Here is a 17,819-nt window from a genome sequence, read left to right on the forward strand (position 1 = left end):
TCGGCCTATTCAAGAGCACTTTCTTACTTAAGACCATCACCTCGCACCAGACTTGGCCTCAAACAGCTCATTATATATATATATATACATCCACATCATCAAAGAACATCGACCTTCCAACTATATACCTATATACTCCACCAATCAGCCGATCAACAACATGGGTTTCAAGAAGAACATCCTCGTCGCAAGTGCCTTTGCACTCTGCGCTTTCGCAGCACCTGTCCCCGCCCGGGGCCCCGATTGCGACCTCGAAGACGGTGCCCCGGCAGCTCCCCCAGCAGATGCCCCAACCACCGAGGCGAGCCTGACTGCTGACAACTTGATCGCCATCGCCCCCACCACCGCGTCCTGCGACGGTGCACCATTCCCCGACGAGTGTGCAGATGCAACTGCAGCCGCTACTGCTATCAACAAGGCCTTCGAGACCTACAAGATCACATCCAAGGGCGAGAGGGCCGCGATCGTCGCGTATGAGCTCTTCGAGAGCGGAAACTTCAAGTACAAGAGGAACCACTTTCCCGAACCAGGTAGGCCTGGCCAGGGCACAAGAAGTAAGTAACGCTGTTAGATGAACTGCCCATGTCACAGAAACTGACTTATGTATTTAGTGATGGCCATGCCCCCCATTATCGAGAAGTACGCAACCGCTATTGCAGGTGCAGACGCCGTCGCGACAGCAAAGGCCACTGGAGTCGATGCCGTTCTCGACCTCGTGAACTCCGACGACGAGAAGAGTTTCGGTTCGGCGGCCTGGTACGTCACTACGTGCAGTGCGGAGGTCAGAGCCGGTCTTGACGCGGCCACCATCGAGGGCTGGCACGCTTTCTTGACAGAGTGTGTCAACACCCCGCCCGCTGCTGAGCGTGACACTCTGTGGACTGCGACCACGCCCAACGTCCAGTGAGGTGACTGAGAAACGTCACCAAATTGGGTCGGTGACAGAGCTTTTATTCATGGCGCATTGGGCTGTGGTAAGCCCAATGTATATTTCTTCACTCAAGGCGGAGTTTTCAGATGTAACGACTTGCTACGAATTTCCTATACAATTATACCAACTTCATTATCCATCATGTGTGCACCGTGTTTGTGTAGTGACTAGGTGACATCTCTCCATTCAAACGATACCTTACCGAAGGTAAATATCGTAAACCTGGCCAGTTAGCGTAACAAGATGTGGAGATACCAGGTGTTTACATAAAGAGTTAATCTTATATTGAATACATTATACTAAAGCAGCCTGACCACTGCAAATGAACGGCCGATGCGTTGCGTTAGCTGAAGAGAAAGAAGCAAACGAATGTAAGAGCGCTACCATGCTTAAATATATACAAGCAGACATATCATAAAGTCCTCCTACCAAATAATGTGTACCATCGTCCGCTTCAAATCGGTGACACCTCACCCCAAGCCCCAACATCTTCCCTCGCCATGACCTCTCCACACTCAGGACATGTGCATCCATCCAATCCATTCATACCCGAACACTGTCTGACCCACGCCTGCAAACACCCAACGCAAGTCGCAGGCTCGTGCCAACAATTCGCTGTGATCCTGCGCTCGCTGAACTCGAATACTGGCCTTGACGTCTTGCACAGAATGCACGTGCGCTCAATGGCTGGTGTGTTGCGGCGGGAACTAGGGGTCATTGCCCGAGGGCTAAGAGAAGCGTCGAAGGCGGGGCGCTGGTATAGTTGGGGAGCTGTGCAGGTGATGTTCGGGGAAGGCAGGGCGACTATGCTGCTACGTTGGGATTGCATCGATACTGGGCGTGCTTGGGATTGCCACGAAACAGGACGTCCTTGGGATTGCATCGAAACAGGCCGTGCTTGAGATTGCATCGATACTGGACGTACTTGGCGTAAGTTTTCGGCGGATAGCTGTGAGGGTAGTGTAGTTGGTGATAGCGAGTTTCCGCTGCTGCGGCGTCGCTCTGCGGAGGCGGCGGGACTTGGTGGGGCATCAGTCCAGGGCGCGAAGGGTGCTGGAAGGGGTGCTTCGAGTTGGGCTGACTTGACGTTCATGTCAAAGGGCGAGTAGGTTGGTGTCGGGATGAAGTCGACCGCCGAGAGACGTTTGGATGCTGCTGGGTCCTGGTTGGCTTCGGCTTCGTAGACCTGCAGGTTTTCCTGTGTTAAGTTCATTCTCCGCAGATCTTCGACAACGGTTGCAAACTTTTGCTGCTCATGTTGAGCTGAAGAGTCTCTTCTCCTAGCGCCAAAGTTCTTCAACGCTTGCGGTATGGTTGACCATCTGTGCTTGATCTTCTTCTCTGGTTTGTTCTTCTCTTCCGATGTCGCGAAGGCATCCAACGTGGGGTGTATTGGTGTTGCTGGCGTAGCAGAGAAGACTGGAGGGGGTGAAAACGCAAGTTTCGAGGATGTTACAGGCGTGGGTGGACCGACTTCGTCATCCCCGTACTGCTGATAAACCATGTCATTCTCAATGTTCTCCCCTGCGATGGCTTTAGGTGCACACCCTGACACGGGTCGCGAGCGGTTTTGTGGGTAGCTGTTGTTCCGTAGTCCTCGCGATGAGGCAATCTTGGTTCCGGAGCGATTTCGTTGGTGGTAGGTCGCGAAGGATGTAGGTCGTGGTCGCGGCTGCATTGGCGGGCTGTCGAGTGCAGTGGAGCTTTGAGGGTGATATGAGATGGGTCGTTGCGTTTGTGCACCGTTTGCATCGTTCATCGGTGGATATGTCCACTGCGTAGGGTTTACTTGTGGCCTCTCACATTCACAACTGCCGCGGGAAGAAATGCTGCTCCTGGGCTTGTCTGAACTGTCAAGATACGATGATGCAGGCCCTTGACCTGGTGTATTAGGGCTCATAGTGGCTGGCGAAGCAATCCATTCTGGCGATAACAGGTGTTGCGCGTTGTATGATGTCGGTCGTGTGAGCGGTAGCGGCCGTCGCTTAATCGGGGATGTATTGACTTTCGTGCTTGATTCTGTCTCCGGAAGCTTGCTCAATGTTTCTTCGGGATTGAAAGAGGAAGCCGGGCGGTTCGGATTCGTCCATTTGTCCAGCAGGTCAGAGTCGCTGTCCTCCTTTGGCTTCTCCTCGATTGGTTTGTCCTCAATCACTACCTTTTCGACGACGGCCTCCGTTTTCTGCTCTTGTATTACCGCTCGAGACTCGTCTTTTTCTTCTTCGACATCGGAAATCTCTAAATGCTCGTACATCGGTCGTTCCAACCATCGTGTTGTTACCGATTTTTCGCGTTGCAAATTTCTTAGAGCTTCCTCAGAATCTGCGATCAAGCCAAGCATGCGTTGCGCCTTTGCAGAATCCCTCTTAATCGGCCGTGGATGCCTCAGAAGTGGATGTACGTCATCTTGAACATGACTCTGCGCCACAGCCGCCATAGTTGTGAAGCCGTTCAGCCGAAACGAGGGAGGCCTAGAGAAATACCAACGACAGCGAACGTGGTTGGGGGGGATGAAACAGTGGGCACGAGCAACACAATAAAACAAGAGGCAGGATTAACCCCTCGTAAGAGCGTGGGACAGCGTCCCTCCATATCAGCAACATGCCGCGACCCTACCACTACCACGGACCCCGGCACGGTACGACTTTACTGTGTGGCTGGCAGCAGCACAGAACCGACAATCCGTTTCAAGCCCTTGCGCAGAAAGCCCGGAGCTGCGTAAATCACCGTTAGCTTGGCTCGCGCAACACTGCGCCTTCGATTATTCGTTGCTAGGGCCCGTATTGCGAGGCCTGCAGTCAGAGTAGTTCGGCGGTTTTGAGTGGTCCCCGCTGCGTGAGACGTATTTTTAGAACCAGTAGTAGGGCTTGGTGGGCATGGCTACGGATAGCCCACGCGATGCCGACACTTGTGGCCATTGACAAAATCTCCTGCAATGGTTCTAACTGCGTCGACATGAGGCTGCGAAGTATCACGATGACGACGCGTGGTTCGCGCTGGCGGTGTGAGCATCGCGTGATGGCTGGCGCAATCTCAGGTAACGAAAAAGATCAGCGAGCCACATAATCGACTGACGAACAGTGCCCGCTGTCGTGCCTGTGCTTCAATTTAGTTTCTGGAGTGGGTCTGTCGCCTCTGGTGCTCGAGACATGGGAGACCTGGAGCTCCTCGGCTTCTTGGGATCTATTTTGCTGATGAGTAGCCACTTGGTGTGCCACCCATTGTAGGGAGACGCGCATGCAGGCTAGGCGCCACCAAGGCGACAGAACTCAAGACGGATCAGTCCAGGCCTATCTCGCGCCTTCGAAGATCATGCAGCACACATGTAAGATGTTCGGGACGATCAGAAGAAGCAACGTGTCGGGCCCGCATTCTTGCAGGCTCTGGCATCTGTCGCCGATGAGTAAACTAGAACTTTAACTCTGAGTTGAACCCAGGGACAATGCACACAAAGCTGGCGTGAGTGGACGGACAATGCTATATGACCTGCGTTCGCCCGTTGGTAGATGGCTGTGCCGCATTTCGATATATTGCGAGGCGGACTAGGGTACCAGGCGTGGGCACAGTGAGAAGAGAGGCTGCGCCGCTCGGCTTGGGTGTGGCGGGTATCGATGAAGTCATTGTCTGTGGGCCTTGCAGCGACGTGATGCAGCCTGGCGACCTTTTGCACGCCTGTGTTGAGACTCCAAGCCATGGGTTTCGAGCGGAAGGGGGTTGGTGACTAAGCCGCTCACGCTAGTGCCAATGCGGCCGCTCTGCCAAGCCCTGGATCGCGAAACTTTGGAGAAGCTCACGGTGTCGTCGCCCCAATCACCCCAACCCCAATCTACCCGTCACCACCTGCTGCAAACATGGCCGGACCGCGCGCAGGAAACTCGAGGGCCAACGGCGCCGCCAGCGGGGACACGTCCAACAACAAGCAATCGCTCAACGAGCCCCTCGACAAGGAGCTCTACGGCGGAAACAATGGCGACTACGTCAGTTCCATCGCCGTTGCCGATGACGACGCCGACATGGACGACGTGCAGCTGAACGGCCGGAGCCTTGTGGGCCAATACACGGCATCCAAGGAGATGATGAACGAGTTTGCGCATGGTGATGCCGGAGAGGCGGATATCCTCGACAGTCGCGAGAAGCAGGCTCAGATCGCATCACGCGAAACCGACTACCAACGACGACGATTCGACCGCGCCCTTTCTCCGTCGCGAGCGGATCCATTCGCGAAGGATGGCGAAGATGGCGGCCAGTCGTACAAGGACGTGATGAAGCAACGCGAATTCGAGCGCGAAGAGGCGCGTGTGAAGAGGCTCATCGAGGAGAGGGAGAGGGACGGAGGCAACGAAGTCCTCGACCACAAGCCTACGCTCCAGGACGACGGATCCGCCCCTGTCGATGGCGACAAGACCCCACCCATGAAGAAGACTCGCAAGAGGAGACGCTGGGATGAGAGCGGCGACGGCGAAACACCTGCGATCAAAGAAGAGGCCGACGAGACCACGGCAGATGGCGAGCCTAAGAAGCGATCGCGATGGTCACCGGCACCCGAGGAAGAAAAGGCAGAAGACAAGTCCGCTGAGGCTGCTCAACCGGCTCGATCGCGTTGGGATACCACAGCTGTAGCCCCCGCCAGCGCCGCAACGCCTGCTCCCGCCACCAACGGCGCCCGTCCAGTCGCGCAGACGTTCGCATTCGGCACCGATATCTCCAACCGCAATGCTCCCTTATCCGACGAGCAGCTCGACATGATGCTGCCTGGTGAGGCTGAAGGCTACAAGGTCCTCGAGGCTCCTCCGGGGTACGAGCCAGTGCGGCGACCAGTGGGCATGCCAGCACTTCCCACGGGATACCAAGGCTTCTTGCTTCCGGAAGCAGACAACAGCTTGGCTGCCATGGGCAAGCAGCTGCCCACCGAGATCCCAGGTGTCGGTGATCTTCAGTTCTTCAAGAACGAGGACATGAAATACTTTGGAAAGCTCACAGACGGTGCAGACGAGAACGATATGACCGTCGAGGAACTCAAGGAGCGCAAGATCATGCGACTCTTGCTCAAGGTCAAGAACGGAACACCACCCATGCGAAAGACTGCGCTTCGACAACTTACCGACAACGCTCGGCAGTTCGGTGCTGGAGCCCTTTTTAACCAGATCTTGCCTCTGCTCATGGAGCGCACGTTGGAGGATCAAGAGCGCCACTTGCTCGTCAAAGTCATCGATCGTGTCCTCTACAAGCTCGACGACCTTGTTCGGCCCTACGTCCACAAGATCCTCGTCGTCATTGAGCCTCTCCTTATCGACCAAGACTACTACGCCCGTGTCGAAGGTCGAGAGATTATTTCTAACCTTGCAAAGGCCGCTGGTCTCGCACACATGATCAGTACGATGCGTCCCGATTTAGACCACCAAGACGAATACGTCCGAAACACCACCGCTCGAGCCTTCGCCGTCGTTGCATCTGCCCTCGGTATCCCCGCCCTCCTTCCTTTCCTCCGCGCTGTGTGTCGATCCAAGAAGTCGTGGCACGCACGTCACACTGGTGTGAAAATTGTTCAGCAGATCCCTATCCTTATGGGTTGTGCTATTCTTCCTCACCTCAAGGGACTTGTCGAGTGTATCGGCGACAACCTGAATGACGAACAGCCAAAGGTCCGCATGGTCACAGCTCTTGCACTTGCAGCTTTAGCTGAAGCCGCGAGCCCGTACGGTATCGAGTCATTCGACGATATTCTGAACCCTCTCTGGACCGGAGCCCGTCGCCAACGTGGTAAGGCTCTTGCATCCTTCCTGAAGGCGGTCGGTTATGTCATCCCGCTCATGGACGAGGAGTATTCCAACTACTATACCAGTCAGATCATGGAGATCGTCATTCGCGAGTTTCAATCACCCGATGAAGAGATGAAGAAGGTCGTGCTCAAGGTCGTTTCTCAGTGCTCGAACACCGCAGGAGTAACCCCAGTCTACCTCAAGGACAATGTTCTCCCTGAATTTTTCAAGCACTTCTGGGTACGCCGCATGGCTCTTGACAAGCGCAACTACCGACAAGTGGTGGACACGACCGTGGACCTGGCGCAGAAAGCTGGTGTTGCTGAGATCGTCGGCAGGATTGTTAACAACATGAAGGACGAGAACGAAGCATACCGCAAGATGACTGTCGAGACTGTCGACAAGGTTATCAGCACACTAGGAGCGCACGACGTCGACCAGCGTTTGGAAGAACAGCTAATTGATGGTGTGCTTGTTGCGTTCCAGGACCAAACCATCGAGGACCCCATTGTCATCGACGGTTTTGCTACGGTCGTCAACGCACTGGGTGAGCGTACCAAGACCTATCTCCCGCAGATCGTCGCAACAGTTCTTGCTAGGCTCAACAACAAATCCGCAACCGTCCGTCAGCAAGCAGCAGATCTCATCTCGCGAATCACCTTCGTGATGCAGAAGTGCGACGAGGACCCACAACTCATCAAGCTTGCGCAGGCGTTGTACGAATACCTTGGTGAGGAGTATCCTGAGGTTCTTGGTTCCATTCTCGGTGCTCTTCGTGCTATCGTCACAGTCGTCGGTCTCCACGCCATGCAACCGCCTATCAAGGATCTGTTGCCCCGTCTTACACCCATCCTTCGTAACCGACATGAGAAGGTACAGGAGAACACCATCGATCTGGTAGGACGTATTGCTGATCGAGGTGCAAACTACGTCAACCCTCGTGAGTGGATGCGTATCTGCTTCGAACTCTTGGACATGCTCAAGGCTCATAAGAAGGGTATTCGTCGTGCTGCCAACAACACCTTCGGTTATATTGCCAAAGCTATCGGTCCCCAGGATGTGCTGGCCACTTTGCTTGGTAATCTTCGAGTTCAGGAGCGTCAGTCCCGTGTCTGTACTGCCGTCGCCATTGGTATCGTCGCCGAAACTTGTGCGCCCTTCACTGTCCTACCGGCTCTTATGAACGAGTACCGCGTACCGGAGCTCAACGTACAGAATGGTGTCCTCAAATCATTGTCCTTCATGTTCGAGTACATCGGCGAGATGGCAAAGGACTATGTCTATGCCATCACACCACTTCTAGAGGATGCTCTCATCGACCGAGATCAAGTGCATCGCCAGACTGCCGCTTCGGTCGTCAAGCACGTTGCTCTTGGCTGTGTCGGTCTCGACTGCGAAGACGCGATGATTCACTTGCTCAACCTTCTTTGGCCAAACTTGTTCGAAACCAGTCCTCACGTCATCGACCGCATCATCGAGGCTATCGAAGGTGTCCGCAACGCGATCGGTACCCCGCTTGTCATGAACTACGTCTGGGCTGGTCTCTTCCATCCAGCACGCAAAGTGCGAAACCCTTACTGGCGCATCTACAACGATGCCTACGTTCAGAACGCCGACGCCATGGTCCCAGCTTTCCCAACTTTCGAGGAGGACGAGGTCAGGAGACATGAGCTGGATATTTTCATCTAAACGTAAGATCCCCAGTACCTTCTTTTGCTTTCTTTCCTGGGGCCACTACCCCGGGGATTTGTTGCACTTTCTTGCTTTCAGCGAACTGGGAATTGGTTATAGTTGGAACAATGGTAGGCCAACCCTGTCAGGGTCTGGGCTTGTCTAGCTTATCATGTACATCACAGTAGGGTTGGATCGGAGTATGCGGCGTTACAGTACGCTAAGATCAGAGAGAGCATGAGTCGCCATTACCAGGCCACTTCAGTTTAGGACCTCTTATGGTAACAAAAAGATAATCTGCAACCACTTTACACGCTGATCACCTTTAGGTTTCTGTGAAGTCATCTCATCTATCCCAGCCCTTGATCGTTGTCAGAAGGTAAGTCGGTGCTTGCCGCTGTCCTGTATGCTGAACCATCGAAGAGAACCCGCGCTCCCTACCAGAGGGGAGTACGTCTATGTCATTCACTCACACACATCATACCGGGATAAGTATATGTGCTCTTCACTTCTTTTCGTTCTTGGCCATCGAATACCATGTTGGACTCCACTCTCGTCGTTTGATAGCCCCGCACTATGATGATGGTCTTCGTCGGACTGTGCTCGAATGTTGCCGGCTCCAAGCTTTGATCTATTGCCACAGTCGCTGGCCTTCAAGCGGGTTAGAGATATTGATGGTATTCACTGTCTTACACGCCCAGCATCAGTTCAGAGTTATGATACAGCGTGAGTATGTTGGGCCGGTGTCATTAACTTTTGATACCAGAATATCAGCTGCGCAGTTCAACATCGCAAACTCAAGCATTTCCCAATCACAGCCCATCGGTTTGCAAGATCCTGTAACGCGTCCTTTATATCATTGCATGAAAAGTTATCATCCAGCGTTAAGAAAATTTCGAGTTCATGTCGCAGCTCATGGTTGAGAAAAGAAGTGGGCGATGCTGAGGTCGGGGAAAATCCCCAACCTTCTATTGGTGCGCGGACGAATGTATGCGATCGGATGCGCGCGAAACCTTGGCCGAGAAAGTCCCTAAACCCTAAATCCGGGTGCTGGTATCCTAGCAATATGCGTCAATGCTAGAGACGTTTGAGCGTGGTATGCGACATGAATGTCCGGGGAACGAATGAGTGCTGACGGAGCCTCAGCCGGGGGGTAACTGGAAGTACAGGCTCAAACACAAGCATAGTGAGTATCGCGGCGGTATCGTAGTCCCTATGAATCTACACATGTTCTTGGCAAGGATACATAAACACCTGGCATTTCACGTCAGCGTTTAGCAGAAACCTTGAGCAGCTCGTACAGACGAATAAGACCATCGTTTCTTACGTATCCTTATCAACTTGCTTCCACGAACTACCAAGCAACCCGATTCTTCTTACGCATCAACTGCGATGGCCACTGTTCGCAAAGTTAACTTCCTCAGCCATGGCATCAACGTAATCGGCGATCTATACCTACCCTCCCCAAACGCACCAGACCGCCAAAATGCCGCCCTTATTGTCGGCCACCCCGGTACATCTATCAAGGAACAAGCGTCTGGATTATATGCCAGAAAGCTAGCCGAACATGGCTTCATCACTCTCGCGTACGATGCAGCCTTCCAAGGTGAGAGCGAAGGCGAGCCACGTTACCTAGAAGATCCGTACCAACGAGTCGAGGACCTCAAGAGCGCTGTAACATTCCTTTCAACTCTTGACGGCGACGTTGACCCCGAAAGGATCGGAGTTGTTGGAATCTGTGCTTCTGGAGGCTACGCAATCTTCGCTTCACAGACTGATGTACGCATGAAGGCCGTGGCGACCGTAGTCGGCGTCTGCTTGGGTGGTATGCATCGCAACAGTTTGAGAGACGACTTTGGAAACATCAACCCAGAAACACTGCATCAGCGCCTGAGTTTTGCAGCGCAAGAACGCATCTCAGAAGCCAATGGAGGAAAGCCTGCCGCATTCAGCACGCTAGACGTTTTCGAAGAGGCAAAGTCATACTATCTGACTCCCCGCGGGTACCATCCCAAATGTAACAATCTGCAGCTTGTGAGGAGCTTCGAAAAGCTTTCCACATACGATTCTCTTGCTTTCATCGACTGGATCTCTCCGCGACCGCTGTTGATGATTACGGGAAGTTTGGCAGACACGGGTAATGGAGGCCCAGCCGATACCGCTTGCTACAGCAAGGACGCAATCAAGAAGGCCAAGGAGCCGAAGGAACTTTTCGTCATTGAAGGAAAAGGACATCTCGATTTGTATGCTGATACTGAGGAGAGTGTTCCAAAGCTAGCTGATTTCATGGGGAAGGCGCTATGTACTTAGAAGCCGCCGGTGTGTGCCAACACCTAGGTACATCCTATTGGCGTTAGCAACAGGGCGCCCTACGTATGACAACGCGACTCTTACGCGAAGTGGAGTTTCCCAGCTTGGACGTAGATGCAATGCGACACTTTAGGCAGCAGCCACTAGATCTCAATAAATATCCTCTCTAACAACAACCTCACCTGCTGTATCTAGGCACACAAAAACAGACTACTGTTCTGAACCATCTCATACCAAATTCGGAAGGCAAAGCTTCCTCAACTACTACATCATGTCCGATTCTGGCAAGTCCAACTCCGGTCCTCCTGGCGCGCCCCCAGCCGACGCTCCAACCAAAACCTACGACGCATCATGCCACTGCGGCGCATTCAAGTACTCCGTCACTGCGTCTCCACCTCTTGATGACCCCAGCGCGGTCCTAGTGGAATGTAACTGCAGTATCTGCGTATCGAACGGTTATCTTCTTATCTATGTGCCCAACGAGCGTATCGTCTTCTCAAACGGTAGCATCGAGCATTTCAAGGTAGGCAAATATGTCACTAGCAACATAGTAAATACCGCAAAAGATTAGGTCAGCTGATGTTAGTTCACAGTCTTATTCTTTCGGAACTAAGAGAATGGGCCACTACTTCTGTGGTACCTGCGGTGCATCATGCATGATCCGCTCCAAGGATCCCAGTTTCTTTACCGGTATGACGTGTATTAATGCACGCATGCTGCAGGGTGTTGAGATTGAGAAATTGAAGCGCAAGTCTGTCGACGGGAAGAGCTTCTGAGAGCTTGTAGTGGGGTTGTTGGCGCAGATGGTGTTAGTCGGGGAAATGGCGAACGAGGACCGGAGTTGGTGACGTGAGGGGCCGGTCGCTGTTCATTCGCTATGGTTCTGCATGTACAGTTCGTACTTGCTGACAAAATTCGGATATTCAAGATTATAAATGCGACTTTGTCCTACTGTAAGGCGTGCCATTGTTAGTGAAACTATAAAATCGGACACAAGAGGCTCAACTCTAGTACTTGAATCGGACATAACAGGTTCGGGCGGTAGTACGAGACATACGTTACATCGATAAATAGCTGACACAGTCTCCGTTCTCTGCATTGACCAATTCAGATACCTCCATACACTGAACAAGCGCTTTCCTAACTCATTCAAACTATGTCTCCATCACTCTCCACGCCCAACACGTCACCCACACCAACCTCACCAGGCCGTTGGGTTATAACAGAATTCGGCAAGCCATCCGTGCTAAAATGGGAGGCATTCGATCCCATGGCCGCGCTATCTGCTGGCGGAGTGCTTATTCGCATCCTGGTTGCTGGTATCGCTGGAGTCGACAATATTCAGCGTGTCGGCGGTTACCCTCATCCCCTAGCCAAGGCACCCGGCTTCACACCTGGATATGACCTCGTAGGCGAGATAGTTGCGCTGGGCGATGCTGTTCCAAAGGGAAGAGAGCTGAACATTGGAGACAGAGTCGCAGCGTTGAGCATGTTCGGCTCACACGCTACACACATCGTCTTGCCACACGAAGAAGTCATGAAACTGCAACTGGAAGACGACCTGCTGAAGACGTGCGCACTTCCACTAAACTACATGACTTCATGGGGCCTGTTGAAGCACAGTGGTGTCGATCTACGACCTGGCTCGAGCATCCTGATCGGGAGTGTGAGTGGAGGACTTGGAACAGCTATGGCTCAACTTGTCAAGGCATTCGACATGGGCATCAAGATGTTCGGTACATGTTCGCCGAGCAAGTTCGATTACGTGCGCTCACTGGGTGTGGAACCGCTTGACCGAAACGCCCCGGATCTTGTGGACCAGCTTTGTGGGCTGACGGATGGAAAGGGGGTGGATGTCGCATACGACGGTGTTGGTAGTGAGAAGAGCGTCCAAGACTTCCTCGCAGCAACCAAGCAAGACGTCGGCAAAGTGGTCGTCTTCGGAGTTATGGGGGGCATCGCTGCAGATGGGAGTAAGATGTTGGCGAACGTCGACGAGCTCCTTGAAGCAATACTGCAGCCACCGCGAGTAAGCTTCTGGGCGCTTGATATTGAATACCCAAAGAAAGAAGTGGCGGAATTCTTTGCGCTTGTAGAGAAGGTGAGGGAAGGGAAATTGGACCCGGTCATCGCGAAACTGATGAGACTGAGCGATGCAATTGAAGCGCATGAGCTTCTTATTCATGGAAGTGCGATTAAGGGGAAGATGTTGTTTGTAGTGGACGAAGAGCTAGCTAAGTCCCATGGCATTTAGAATGTTTTTGGCAGAAGAACCCTGCGAGAAATATATGAGATGAGTTTACAGCTGTAGCAGAAACTGTTCGGAGCTGTGACCGAGTAAGAGATACTCAAATGTTGCACAGTAAGAACGCTAGTGAAGCGACACCATGAATGAAACCGTGACGTGTGACATATAGACAACGTCTCTCGGTGACACACATCCGAGAGAAAACGAAACGGAAAAGTTCTCTTCGCACACATTCGGCAGGTGTGCCGCCATAGTCTTGTTCCCGTCACTCATACGGCTGTAGGGTCTCCGGTGTTCCGGAAGAGCTGTGTCTTTTGACTTGTGCATACATGGTACTAGGAAATATGCTCATTAACTTCGAATCTGGAACATAGGCATTGGTTGGATACATCGCACTTGTCGTAGGAGCTTGTTCACTAAATTCTGGGAAGTAGTAACCTGGGTTTGGCTCAACCATTTGCTGAGGGACCGCACCCCAGGTTGCAGGTATCGTGGTCATTGCTGGTGGTGGCCAAGAATTGTTTTGCCACGTTGGTGACACATCTGAAACTGAGTAGTAACCAGGGTTCGGCGTAGAAATCAATGGCGATGGCGTGGGTGCTGTTTGTATGTCTTTGGCAAGGATCGTAGCCGTGACCTGGGGGCACTCATTCTGCACCCGCTTTCGCAATGATCCTGGCAGGCCGATATTGTTCTCGCATAGCCGTTCTAATAGACTCTCAATGATGTTCTCCAGATTGTCTATCTTCTCGTTGCATCGTCGCTGTGACTGCACATTCTCATTCTTCGTTGTGATCAAGTCGTTTTCTAGTGTACTGATACGTCTCTCTTTGGCTTCAACATCTCGCATGAGCTGCGCGCATATCTCATTGCCCCTGGCAAGAGCTTGTCGTTTGGATGGCCTCCGTATCTGGCTATGCTCGAAACCAGGCCCTGGCAGGAAGTTGGGCTCCAGTGAGTCTGATCCAGGATTCACTAGCTTCCATATGAACTTCCATCTCTCTTCTTTAGAGAGTGTCGCCCAGGAAGGGCACCTCTCGGACCGACGATGATGAGACGCTGTGTCGGCCAAGCGATCAGAGCAGGAAATGCCAATGCAACGTGGCTCGCAACCTTCTGAGGTATGTTTCTGCAGCACATCACCCGCTTTCTTCTCTAAATCCTCGATTGGCAAAAGTTTGCAACAATCCTTGCATATGACGATTCGGTGGCGAACTTTCAGGCTTCTTAGTAGCTCCGATATCGTGGTGTTCGTTCCTTGACATTGATGCATTTCAAGCAGTGGACAAGGCATCTGATCAGAATATATCGGTCGATCCGGTGCGTCCGAATGGGCCGGATCTCGCTGTCTATTCGGCTTCTTCCGAGGAAGTTGATCCTCTTCATCGTCTCGCCCTGAAGCCCTTATGCCTGGGGAAAGACTACTCTTTCTGGCTCCCCCAGTTGAGAATGGATTCGACGTTGCAGAGCTCTTCGAAGAGCCATTTGACGCAGAACCTCTCTCTGTCGTTCGCGGTGAGATTATAGCATCGATATCGTACGATGGAGTTCCACAAACTAGCGATGGCTCGCGAGTATCGTAGCCTCGGTCGTTGTCTTGAAGACTATTCCAAAGCTCAAGGACAAGCGTTCTTGTTGATGGTATTGAAGCGTCTATCGTACCCAAGACTTGCGCTGGTACAGCTGGAAAACCCCGATTGCTGATGCTGGCATTCGTACTCGGTGGGGAATCCATAGCGGAGAAGATACTGCGATCTCTAGTCGCGTCGACCCATTTCAGTATCCCATCTTCCACAGCGTGTCGTTGATCCGCATTGCTCGTATCGTATTCGCAGATCGAATTCGATTGGTCTTTGACTTTGGTGCTTGGAACTTCCATGGCCAGAGTGGTGGGTACGATGATGCCCTGCGTATCCTGTCGGTCTTCCCCTGCCATCAAAGTTTCGTGTCTAGGGCAATTGCACCGCTTCTCTGTGATTGAAGGTAGCTGTGTTCTCGCGATGGAATTTTCTGTGAAATCGAACGAAGTTGGTCTCTCTGGTACGGGAGACCAGAAACTCTGTGGAGAGAGCGGTGGGAATATAGACGTCGCTGAGACCGAGTCTCCGTCATCTTGAGGTTCAAGCTTCACAGCCTGTGTTCCGATACTACTCGTAGTCTTCACACGTACTAGACGGTTCTTCCGATGAAGGACTGGAGTTACTTGTCTGCTCGAGGAGTAGTCAGAAACGGAAGATCCCCTGGATTCGCTGTCGTAATCATCCTCCCCCAACAGTGAGGAAACATCCGGAGGGCAACTCGTGGGGACATCAAGCAAGCCAGGAGAGGCAAAAGGTAGCTTGTAGTAGTCGCGGCACAGATAGTTGGGGTCGATGCTTTTCTTTCGCTGCCGCGACGACTTGCTTCGAAGGTAACATGATTCCGGCTGTTGTATGCTCATGCGTGCGTATGTTGCGATGATTGTCGGAAGGAACTAGGAGTGCTATATTAGACAAAATAGGCTTTGAGAAGACTGTATATGAACTGTGGAAAAAGCAATGACATATATGAGAGTAAGCCTTGGCTCTCCATTGGCAGAAGGTGCGGGCGGAGCCGTCATGGGTAGGCGGCTACCTCTCAAGATGACCAATGACGCGTCGTCGCAAATGGCCAGCGACGGGAACAAATTGTTCAGCTCCCAAAACGTGATTGACTGGACGTCATCTATGCAGCCAAGACATAGTCTACAGCTCGCATGGAAGAGAGCTACCACTTTCGGATGCGAGCAGATTGTTCGACCACATCGGCCTTGTACACAATTTCCAGACCTATTGTACCATGAATTCCCCAACCACGGTGCACTGTAGGCATCAGATTCCCTCCTCAAGCAAAGTGTCGGGCTTTAAGATGTTTTTGTCTGAGAGTTATCGAATCGGTGTTGCAACATGTCATATACCGGCCTGTATCGTATCTGAGTTCATGAAGACGATGAGGAAACGCTCATCCCGTCCAGAACCACCACAGACCAATGAGCCCGACATTCGGCGCCACTGAACTTGAGCAAGCCATGGAAACTATCGTGTTCAGTCAACAGCTCCATCGGGAGCTTGAAATCTGGATCGGATACACCAAACACGGCCGCAACTACATTGACAAGCAGACTAAAGCAGTCGACACGGAACAACAAATACTCTATCTCATCGAATACTGCAGGCTATGCTTCAGCGCCACAGAGCGCATCATCTCACGCTGGGTGTGCTGCAAAAGGCCCATCGTCCAGATATGCGAGATCAACGCCGTAAGTCCATTGCCAGACAATAACTGGCACAGAACTCAATGCTGATCATGTCCAGCCCTCATTCCGAGGACGTACCTTTCCTCTGGAGGTGCCCTTCGAAAACGTCGAGACATCACATGCGCTATCGGCTGCTTTGCTGCGACCGGGGCTACTACGTGAGAGTGGGAGGATGTTCCACGAAACGGAATCGTTCGATGTGGAGAACACAGAGGCATCACCGAAGCGGAAAGTCTTGTGCATTGGCCATGTCGTCGACAAAACGTATCTAGCATGGCCGCTAGCCCTATCCTTCGTCATCGCGACAGTTGTAGCGGTCACCGCAGGAGTCGCAACCCACAGCGTATCGGCAGGTGCGGAGCTAGGGGGTTTCATCGGCGTCGGTGTCGTATTGTCATGGTCGTACATCCTGTGGCTCCTAGGATAGCTCATGCATCTATGCGTCTGAACCTCTGACCACCGTCTTCATCTCTCTCTAGCAAACCCCTCATCTCTTTAGCCCTCTTCTCTACCTCTCGTGCACTGCCTATTCGACTTTCTTCGGGATGCCATCCTTCAATGTGCGTGAATAACGGTACGATGGCAGAGCTCTTCCAGGCCACTACGCCCCTCCTCCATGTATATACGAGCGTAGCTACGAAGAACGCAATGCCCATGATGACTTCAACAACTGGTACGCTTATCCAGGCCCAGTGGACTTTTATGTATTGCTCCGTCGTGATTGTTCTACCAGGGAGTTTGATGCTGCTAATTCCCGTATTGAAAGCGTACGTCATGGAAGTGCTGATAGCCTCCACAGTTTGCGTAAGGTTTGTGGAGTTGTACAGAGCGAGACCGTATGCGTCGCGTAGCGAAGAGGAGAAAACGTCGGAGAGAAATGTCTTGATACCCTTGTTGTCGCCTGCGTTGATGCTGAAAGTCGTGTTACCCGTGAGCGTTGTAGTCTCATCTGAAAGGTTGAAAGAGGCCCACTGTATCTCTTCGCCATATGACTTGGGGATACCGGAGAGCTCATGGTCTTGAATGATACCGAGGTTGAAGGTACCGTTCACGACGGTCATGTTGCGGACATGCCGACCGACCCAACGCATGTTGCACTCTGTGATATCGGGGGCTTCAATGCTATACTGCCCTATCATGTTGGCTGTTGCGAAGCTGATTATGGAGCTGTTGAATGCAGCGCCATCGTTGGACTCACTCGAGTGAATACGAGCGGTACTGTTGAACCAAGTTCCCTTTTCGCCTCCTGAGCTAGTACTCCGAGACGATTTGATTAAAAAGCCAGTGGGAGTTGTATAGTTGCATGCTAAGCCTGCGTGTATCCTACCGCAGACGATTTGAGAGATGGATGTGACATTTGTACAATTGCTAGCCACTGCCAGGGTTGTAAAGTCATCCCATTGGCAGTTTCCAGTCTGACATTCCACTTGTACTGGTGCACTGAGGTTGTAGAGTCCATTCAGGATAGCGCCTTGTATCTTGGGGTCCATCATCCTGTCTGCTCGCTTTGTAAGCCTGAAAACGACCTCTAATGAATCAAGCTCAGAAGCTTACCTATGGTCCCTCCTCCAGTGACGCCTCTGGAAGCACCTGAATCGTAAACTTGATTCCTATAGAAACTTGCGC

The 17,819-nt window shown here is 52.4% G+C and overlaps 8 protein-coding genes across 8 annotated transcripts; 6 read left to right on the forward strand and 2 right to left on the reverse strand.

The window, feature by feature from the left end:
• Positions 1-160: 160 nt before the first annotated feature.
• J4E90_004171 (uncharacterized protein) lies at positions 161-907 on the forward strand (the record flags this gene model as incomplete). Its single annotated transcript, XM_051433736.1, has 2 exons — positions 161-554; positions 612-907. 2 exons carry the CDS (start codon positions 161-163, stop codon positions 905-907), a joined length of 690 nt encoding a protein of 229 aa, XP_051292254.1.
• A 478-nt stretch (positions 908-1,385) lies between these two features.
• Positions 1,386-3,337, reverse strand: J4E90_004172 (uncharacterized protein; the record flags this gene model as incomplete). The annotated part of the gene is given in 2 exon segments (XM_051433737.1): positions 1,386-3,315; positions 3,333-3,337. The coding sequence occupies 2 exon segments, from the start codon at positions 3,335-3,337 to the stop codon at positions 1,386-1,388; spliced, it is 1,935 nt and encodes a 644-aa protein (XP_051292255.1).
• Positions 3,338-4,782: 1,445 nt separating this feature from the next.
• Positions 4,783-8,379, forward strand: PRP10 (U2 snRNP component prp10; the record flags this gene model as incomplete). Its single annotated transcript, XM_051433738.1, has 1 exon — positions 4,783-8,379. The coding sequence occupies one exon, from the start codon at positions 4,783-4,785 to the stop codon at positions 8,377-8,379; it is 3,597 nt and encodes a 1,198-aa protein (XP_051292256.1).
• A 1,374-nt stretch (positions 8,380-9,753) lies between these two features.
• On the forward strand, positions 9,754-10,671 carry J4E90_004174 (uncharacterized protein; the record flags this gene model as incomplete). The annotated part of the gene is made up of 1 exon (XM_051433739.1): positions 9,754-10,671. One exon carries the CDS (start codon positions 9,754-9,756, stop codon positions 10,669-10,671), a length of 918 nt encoding a protein of 305 aa, XP_051292257.1.
• A 271-nt stretch (positions 10,672-10,942) lies between these two features.
• J4E90_004175 (uncharacterized protein) lies at positions 10,943-11,447 on the forward strand (the record flags this gene model as incomplete). Its single annotated transcript, XM_051433740.1, has 2 exons — positions 10,943-11,194; positions 11,265-11,447. The coding sequence occupies 2 exons, from the start codon at positions 10,943-10,945 to the stop codon at positions 11,445-11,447; spliced, it is 435 nt and encodes a 144-aa protein (XP_051292258.1).
• Positions 11,448-11,827: 380 nt separating this feature from the next.
• J4E90_004176 (uncharacterized protein) lies at positions 11,828-12,925 on the forward strand (the record flags this gene model as incomplete). Its single annotated transcript, XM_051433741.1, has 1 exon — positions 11,828-12,925. One exon carries the CDS (start codon positions 11,828-11,830, stop codon positions 12,923-12,925), a length of 1,098 nt encoding a protein of 365 aa, XP_051292259.1.
• Positions 12,926-15,926: 3,001 nt separating this feature from the next.
• On the forward strand, positions 15,927-16,620 carry J4E90_004177 (uncharacterized protein; the record flags this gene model as incomplete). The annotated part of the gene is made up of 2 exons (XM_051433742.1): positions 15,927-16,196; positions 16,252-16,620. The coding sequence occupies 2 exons, from the start codon at positions 15,927-15,929 to the stop codon at positions 16,618-16,620; spliced, it is 639 nt and encodes a 212-aa protein (XP_051292260.1).
• A 1-nt stretch (position 16,621) lies between these two features.
• Positions 16,622-17,686, reverse strand: J4E90_004178 (uncharacterized protein; the record flags this gene model as incomplete). The annotated part of the gene is made up of 1 exon (XM_051433743.1): positions 16,622-17,686. One exon carries the CDS (start codon positions 17,684-17,686, stop codon positions 16,622-16,624), a length of 1,065 nt encoding a protein of 354 aa, XP_051292261.1.
• Between the last annotated feature and the right edge of the window lie 133 nt (positions 17,687-17,819).

The sequence above is a fragment of the Alternaria incomplexa genome (assembly GCF_024043165.1).
Source record: "Alternaria incomplexa strain BMP 0042 chromosome Unknown scaffold_5, whole genome shotgun sequence".
NCBI lineage: Eukaryota > Fungi > Ascomycota > Dothideomycetes > Pleosporales > Pleosporaceae > Alternaria > Alternaria incomplexa.